Source organism: Papio anubis, chromosome 17 (genome assembly GCF_008728515.1).
Source record: "Papio anubis isolate 15944 chromosome 17, Panubis1.0, whole genome shotgun sequence".
In the NCBI taxonomy this organism is placed as follows: domain Eukaryota; kingdom Metazoa; phylum Chordata; class Mammalia; order Primates; family Cercopithecidae; genus Papio; species Papio anubis.
In genome coordinates, this window is record NC_044992.1 from 3,344,582 (window position 1) to 3,352,621 (window position 8,040).

The window sequence follows — 8,040 nt, forward strand, 5'->3', positions numbered from 1 at the left end:
ATCAATCAGCACTCAGTGTCTAGCTAAAGGATTGTAAACGCACCAATCAGCACTCTGTAAAAGTGCATCAATCAGCACTCAGTGTCTAGCTAAAGGATTGTAAATGCACCAATCAGCACTCTGTAAAAGTGTATCAATCAGCACTCAGTGTCTAGCTAAAGTTATGCGTACCAATCAGCTTTACTCTGTAAAAGTGCATCAATCAGCACTCAGTGTCTGGCTAAAGGATTGTAGAAGCAATCAACTCTGTAAGGGGTATCAATCCAACCAAAGTGTCTAGCTAAAGGATTTATAGCGCGCAATCAGCCTCTGTAAAGGGTGTATCAATCAGCAGGTATCTAGCTGAAGGATTATAAATGCACCAATCAGCACTCTGTAAAATGGACCAATGCTTAGAGGAGGCCAAATAAAGGAATAAAAGCACACCTGAGACAGCAGTGGCAACCTGCTTGGAGTCCCCTTCCATGCTGTGCAGGCTTTGTTACTAAGCTCTTCACAATAAATCTTGCTGCTGCTCACTCTTTGGGTCCACACTACCTTTACAATCTGTAACACTCACTGCAAAGTCTGCAGCTTCACTCCTGAAGTCAGCAAGACCACAAACCCACTGGAAGGAAGAAACTCTGGACACATCTGAACGTCTGAAGGAACAAACTCCGGACGCACCATCTTTAAGAACTGTAACACTCACCGCGAGGGTCCGTGGCTTCATGCTTGAAGTCAGCAAGACCAAGAACCCACCGGAAGAAACCGATTCTGGACACACTGGGAATATACGTGTGAGCCACTGTACCCAGCCTGCCATTTTCTTTTTACATCATCTCACTTGCTCCTAACACTTGCCAGCATTTTAAAGTCTATTATTGTGGTCTGGACCCACTCTGGGACATCCTGGTCTGCTCTGAGACCTGGGACAGTCTCTAATAAAATCCTGGTGGACCCCCAAATGTATCCAGTAAAAGCCGTGAGAGAGCCTCAGACAGAGCCCTCCCCTCCTCCAAAGAAACGTACCAGGGGCCCCACTTGGGGGAAAGCAGACCCTCCTGCCTCTGATCCCAAATTTTCCCCACACCAGTCTCTGTTCCTTCTACACATTTTATAGATGAAAAGGGAGAATGTACCATGCAATGGGCTGAGCCTTTAGAGACAGGGGAATTACTCCTCAATGAAGAAAAACTCAGCAACAAACGAGGCCAGGCCCAGTGGCTCACACCTACAATCCCAACACTTTGGGAAGCTGAGGCGGGAGGATCACCTGACCCCAGAAGTTAGAGACCAGCGTGGACAACAAATTGAGACTCTTGTTTCCACCTAAAAAAAAAAATTAATTAAAAATGAGCTGGGCATGGTGGCAAGTGCCTGTGGTCCCAGCTCCTTGGGAGGCTGAGGTGGGAGGATTGCTTGAGCCCAGGAGATTGAGGCTGCTGTGAGCTGAGATCATGCCACTGCAGTTCAGCCTGGGTGACACAGAGAGATACTTAAAAAAACGAAAAAGAGAAAGAAAACTTCTCATTTCCCTATGGGATGAGGCGCTTCCGGGAGGAAAAATGTCAGCTGCGGGAGAGTTGCCAACAGCATCCCTGTTCCCAGCAGCAGCTTGGAGATGTCCCTTGGTCACCCTGCAGCCTCCAAAGACACGTGGGTTCCCTCTTCCCCTGCAGTCCTGGTGAGAGTGAAATAACACCTCCCCCTTAGCCTGAGATTCCAACAAACCCAAAAAACATTCCCCACAAAATTAAAGGAAACAAAACAGAAAATAAACAACATTTTAAAACCCCAAATCCCATAAAATCATATGGTTCTTGGAGTAGAGGTTCAGATGTTACTTCCTTATGGTGACTTCTATTTCCTACCTCAAAGGAGCAGGAAGGCCTGGAAAGAGGAGATTTGAGTCTCTCCTGGGGCACACAAGGAGGTCATTCCGAGATAAGGGGGCCAGGTGTAGACCCAGCCTTCCTGCAGAGTCCCGAGGAGCTGAGTGGCCCAGAGAGACAACAGGGGGCAGGGGTGGTACCGGTAGAATTTCATCAACTGCCTCCCAAGGCAACCTGCCCTTTTCCTTCTGCTGAGGTCCTGCCAAGACAAACATATCCCATTAATAGACATTACTGATCCACTTAAACGGCAGATGCATTATTAATGCCATTTAAATACAGGCAACAGGAGGCAGGACACTCCTATCCGTGGGAGGCACTTCCGTGTCCATCAGCACCTTGCAGGACCCACCATAACTGATGGGTTGGTACTCAGTACCCAGCGCCCAGTATTTGAACTGAGGAAAATTCCACTGAGACAGTGAACACTTGAAAGAGTAAACAGCCAAATGCTAGTCCAATGGGCACTAAAAAGGATCAAGATTCAGGCCAGGCGTGGTGGCTCAAGCCTGGAATCCCGGCACTTTGGGAGGCTGCAGCAGGCAGATCACCTGAGGTCAGGAGTTTGAGACCAGCCTCACCATCATGGAGAAAACCCATCTCTACTAAAAATACAAAATTAGCTGAGTGTGATGGTGCGCGCCTGTCATCCCAGCTACTCGGGAAGCTGAGGCAGGAGAATCGCTTGAACCTGGGAGGCGGAGGTTGTGGTGAGCCGAGATTGCGCCACTACACTCCAGCCTGAGCAACAAGAGCTAAACTCTGTCTCAAAACAAACAAACAAAAGAGGATAAAGAATCAAACTCAAGTCAACCAAATCCACAAAGCAGTGACGACTCTACCATGGTCCCTCTTAGAGCTCCGCACATCTTGTTCTAACTCCGGTTCCCGGCGCTGGCTTCCCCCACAGCATGTGTGAACTGTCTCACACGCATCCGCTCCTCTCCACTCCCAACTTCCAGGACTGTAACTGGTAATACAATGAGGATGAGTGTGAAACCCACGTATCAAATACCACGAGTGCCCGTGTCTTCCCATAGTTCCCTGTACACAATTCGGATCCAATGCACGGTCCTACCTGCCTTCCCAGCCGCACAGTCCCCACTGTACCCTCTGCCTCGGCCAGGTTGGCTCGTGGACTTTACCACAGTTTTCAGTGTCCAGCCTCCCTGCCTCTGCTCAGGCGGATCTTTCCTCTGTCCTTCGTGGCTTCAAGGCTCAGCTTACAGGTGTCTGTCTCCTTCATGAAGGCCTCCTGGATTGCTCTCCTCCTCCAAATGCCCACACGATAGGAGCTGTACAGTTTAGAGAATTCATTGCTTTCTCCCTTGCTGTCATAGTTGGGTACGTATCTGTCAAGCAGAGGCTAAGCGGCCAGGAAAGGCCTTTACCAGTCTGACCACAGGACCTGCATGAAGTAGGTTAGTCTTGTAGAATGATGTAGAATGATGAACAAAGAATGAATGAGTGAAATTTCTAATCACCCATTAGCCTGTATACTGCAGGTGTCTGGGGCAGAGTGACTAAGTGACTTTTATTTTTGTGTGAATATTAATAGAAGATTTCTTTTTTCTTTTTTGAGACGGTGTCTCACTCTGTCACCCAGGCTGGCATGCAGTGACACAATGATGGCTCACTGTAGCCTTGACCTTCCTGGGCTCAGGTGATCCTCCCACCTCAGCCTCCTGAGCAGCTGGGACTACAGGTATGTACCATACCTGGCTAATTTTTTTTTTTTTTTTTTTTTTTTAGATGGAGTCTCGCTCTGTTGGCAGACTGGCATGCAGTGGCACAATCTCAGCTCACTGCGACCTCTGTCTCCCAGATTCAAGCGATTCCCCTGCCTCAGCTTCTTGAGTAGCTGGGACTACAGGCATGCGCCACCACACCTGGCTAATTTGTTGTATTTTAGTAGAGACAGGGTTTCATCATGTTGGCCAGGACAGTCTCGATCTCCTGACCGCGTGATCTGCCTGCCTTAGCCTCCCAAAGAGCTGGGATTACAGGCATGAGTCATCACGCCCGGCCACTGGGTAATCTTTGTATTTCTTGTACAGGTGGGGTCTCACCATGTCGCCCAGGCTGGTCTCAAACTCCTGGGTTCAAGCAATCTGCCGGCCTCGTGCTCTCAAAGTGCTGGGGTTACAGCTGTGAGCCATTGTGCCTGGCCCATAGAAGATTTCAACAGAGGTAATTCTACCAGAGCATTAAGTGAAAATTCGCCTCCTGAAGACTGCAAGTCCGTCCTGAGTGCGGCCCATTGATGAAGTGTAACCAGATGCGCACACACCGATCTCATCAGTGGCATCACACAGGGTGTGGCTCCCACATCACCATCGCCTGGAGCACATGCTGAAAACTGCGGAGGCCCAGATCCAAGCCCGGCTAGAGCATCAGAGCCTTTGGGCGTCGGGGCAAAGAGCCAGAAGAGCTGAGTTCACAAGTCACTCATCCACCCGCCAACGTCTAAAACACCACTCCACTCTGAGGCTGTCACCTAGGCCCTACCGAGTCCGCATGAAGCTTCTGTGGAAAAGCATTTGACGCGACCCAAAAGCCTTCCTTGGGAACAGCGGCTCTGCCGTACGCTAGCCCTGTGGGCCTGGCCGAGTTGTTCCCTCCTCTGTGAAACAAAGAACATCATATCCTCTCCATAAAACATAGTATCGCCTGGAGCGATCATGAGGGTTAGCTGCAAAAGTACAAAGCCCGTGTAGGACACGTGCTTTTGCAGATAGGACCGGAGCAGGAAGTCTGTGAGGTTCACACGTCTATTTACAACCCTTCAACTGAAATGTAGCATTCCCTTCTTTTTTTTTTTTTTTTTTTTTTTTTGAGACGGAGTCTCGCTCTGTTGCCCAGGCTGGAGCGCAGTGGCGCGATCTCAGCTCACTGCAAGCTCTGCCTCCTGGGTTTACGCCATTCTCCTGCCTCAGCCTCCCGAGTAGCTGGGACTACAGGCGCCGCCACCTCGCCCGGCTAGTTTTTTTTTGTATTTTTTAGTAGAGACAGGGTTTCACCGTGTTAGCCAGGATGGTCTCGATCTCCTGACCTCGTGATCCGCCCGTCTCGGCCTCCCAAAGCGCTGGGATTACAGGCTTGAGCCACTGCGCCCAGCCGTTTTTTGTATTTTTTAGTAGAGATGAGGTTTCACCGTGTTAGCCAGGATGGTCTCAATCTCCTGACCTCGTGATCCACCCGTCTCAGCCTCCCAAAGTGCTGGGATTACAGGCTTGAGCTACCGTGCCCGGCCACATTCCCTTCAATTATGAAGCAGACAACAACTCTAGTCATATCAGCAGTACCTGTAATCTTTTTTTTTTTTTTTTTGAGATGGAATTTCGCTCTTGCCGCCCAGGCTGCAGTACAATGGCGTGAACTCGGCTCACTGCAACCTCTGACTCCTGGGTTCAAGTGATTCTCCTGCCTCAGGCTCCCAAGTAGCTGGGATTACAGGCACCTGCCACCACGCCTGGCTAATTTTTGTATTTTTAGTAGAGATGGGGTTTCACCGTGTTGGCCAGGCTGGTCTCGAACTCCTGACCTCAGGTCATCCGCCCGCCTGGGCCTCCCAAAGTGTTGGGATTACAGGCGTGAGCCACCGCACCCACTAGTAATCTTGATACCAACAGAAATTGTATATTCCTGTTACATTACAGCTACCGCAGGTACCTGAAAATACAATGTAAGCTCATCACCACTTTGGAAGTAGGGTAGTTATTAGACCTGCTACTCTAAGGCATTAATAAAGATATACATAAAATTTTAAAAACATTCTGATTGTTAGATTTCAATATAATGGATTTTTGTAAACTTTTATTGTTTAAAAATAAGCTGATAGATGGTTGGGAAAACATGGTAAAGCAAGCACAGGAAAATGCCAACAGCAGAAACTAGGTGGTGGGCAGACCAGTGTTCACTGTCAAATTCAACTTTTCTGTATGTGTGAACATTTTTGTAATGCAATATTTGGGAAAATGCCTGAGAAGGGGTCGCTGGACCACCAAAAGGATCTACGGCCCACCAAACGGTCAGAAACCCCTAACCTAGAGGTACTGGTGTCCTTAACCAGCTAGCTAATCCAGTCAGCTCTTTATCCGGGAGCCAAAAGACCCCAGGCCCTGGTAATCCCAATTCCGCCTAGGCTGGTAGCCTTTTGCCAGACTAAGAAATCAAAAAGATTTGCAGAACCAAAGCGGGCCGGTGGTGGTTTCTCTCACTCACCCCAGCACTCCAACCTCAGCCTCAGATCTCACAGCTCTAAAGAGAGGAAAGATCACTCCGAGAATCCAAAGCCAAGAGCTTGAAAACATCTGCCAGTGCTCTGGGCAGGACTAGTCCAGGCTCACCTCTCGGCCCTGGACAGAAGATGAGGCGTCCACAGAGACCACACCTTCAGTTCCCCGACTACTCTGCCCCCAGGACTGCAATTGGCTGCAGGGTCCTAGGAGACGATTAACCAGGAATCTCAGCCCGGCGCGGTGGCTCACGCCTGTAATCCCAGCACTTTGGGAGGCCGAGGCAGGTGGATCACAAGATCTGGAGACCAAGACCATCCTGGCTAACAAGGTGAAACCCCATCTCTACTAAGAAATACAAAAAATAGCCGGGCGAGGTGGCAGCGCCTGTAGTCCCAGCTACTAGGGAGGTTGAGGCAGGAGAATGGCGTGAACCCGGGAGGCAGAGCTTGCAGTGAGCCGAGATCGCGCCATTGCACTCCGGCCTGGGCGGCAGAGGAGGCTCCGTCTCAGAATAACACAAACAAACAGGAATCTCCACCTCATCAGGGACAGAGGGAGGGCAAGGGCAGGGCGTCTCCCAGAAGCAGAAGGGCACCGTGGTCCTGTCTTCTCCCTTGTGGTACTTAGGAAGAGTGTCTTTCAGACAGACCACCAATGATGACGGCTGCTTCCTAATGCCCACCACCTCATCTATAAGACTTAGTTCCCCCACTTTGGAGAGCACATGGCTCTCTAATCCTATTAAAGTCTCAAATCACCCTCACTTGCCCAAAGGCTCAGAAGTTCATGGAAATGCACCTCTTCTACCCCAGAAGCAGGGAGCAGTTCAGAAAAAGCTAATGAGAAAATACCAGGGTCATGTTGTTTGAACTGGACAAGAAAGAAAACCTAAAGCAGAGAGGAAGACAAAAAGTCATCTTAATTCACGGAAAAATACATGGCCCTGCCAACAATCAAAGAAAAACTGAAACTAGAATTATATACCCATTAAGCAAACAAATTAAGTAAAAATGGAGATTCCAGAACAAGTTCACACTGCTGATAACCACATAAAGTGATCCGGTCTTTCTGGAAAGCACTTTGGCACCGCACAGCAATTACAAAAAGTTTTTAATTCCACTCTTGGAAAAAGCTAAAAGGGCTTCTTTACAAATTGTAAAGAGCTACATTGGCCGGGCGCGGTGGCTCAAGCCTGTAATCCCAGCACTTTGGGAGGCCGAGACGGGCGGATCACGAGGTCAGAAGATCGAGACCATCCTGGCTAACACGGTGAAACCCCGTCTCTACTAAAAATACAAAAAACTAGCCGGGCGAGGTGGCGGGCGCCTGTAGTCCCAGCTACTCGGGAGGCTGAGGCAGGAGAATGGCGTAAACCCGGGAGGCGGAGCTTGCAGTGAGCTGAGATCTGGCCACTGCACTCCAGCCTGGGTGACAGAGCAAGACTCCGTCTCAAAAAAAAAAAAAAAAAAAAAAGAGCTACATCAACGTATGTGATTAATTCCCCAAAGATTATGTTAGACCAAGATGATAGCCCTCCCTCTATTCCCCCACCTGACCCCCAACATTTAGCAGCAGCATTTAGCTTCTGACATGGATTCCTTGAATATGTTCACAAATGATCACAAATGGCAGAAGATACAATCCTATTTATGCAACCCCCCTCACAAAAAAACTTTGTACATATATATATATATATGTATACACACACACATACATATAAAAGAGATGCACAGAATATGATTTTTTTTTTTTTTTTTGAGACAGAGTGTTGCTCTGTTGCCCAGGCTGAAGTGCAGTGGCGTGATCTCAGCTCACTGCAATCTCCCCTCGCGTGTTCAAGCGATTCTCCCGCCTCAGCCTCCCAAGCATCTGGGATTACAGGCACCTGCCACCACACCCGGCTAATTTTTGTATTTTTAGTAGAG

The 8,040-nt window shown here is 49.0% G+C and overlaps 1 protein-coding gene across 5 annotated transcripts in view; it reads right to left on the reverse strand.

Annotated features, from left to right (window-relative positions):
* The window catches only part of P2RX5 (purinergic receptor P2X 5), a 31,892-nt gene extending 28,795 nt beyond the window's left edge, over positions 1–3,097 (reverse strand). For all 5 annotated transcript variants that reach the window (XR_002517934.2, XM_021928555.2, XM_021928556.2 and 2 more), the window contains exons 1-2: positions 2,717–3,097; positions 1,854–2,073 (exon numbers count right to left, since the gene is read on the reverse strand). Coding sequence is in view for 4 of the 5 variants with exons in the window: in XM_021928555.2 (XP_021784247.1) it covers positions 1,854–2,073; positions 2,717–2,912 (416 nt within the window). In the remaining variant the exon portion in view is untranslated. The remainder of the gene's footprint in view (positions 1–1,853; positions 2,074–2,716) is intronic.
* Positions 3,098–8,040: the final 4,943 nt, after the last annotated feature.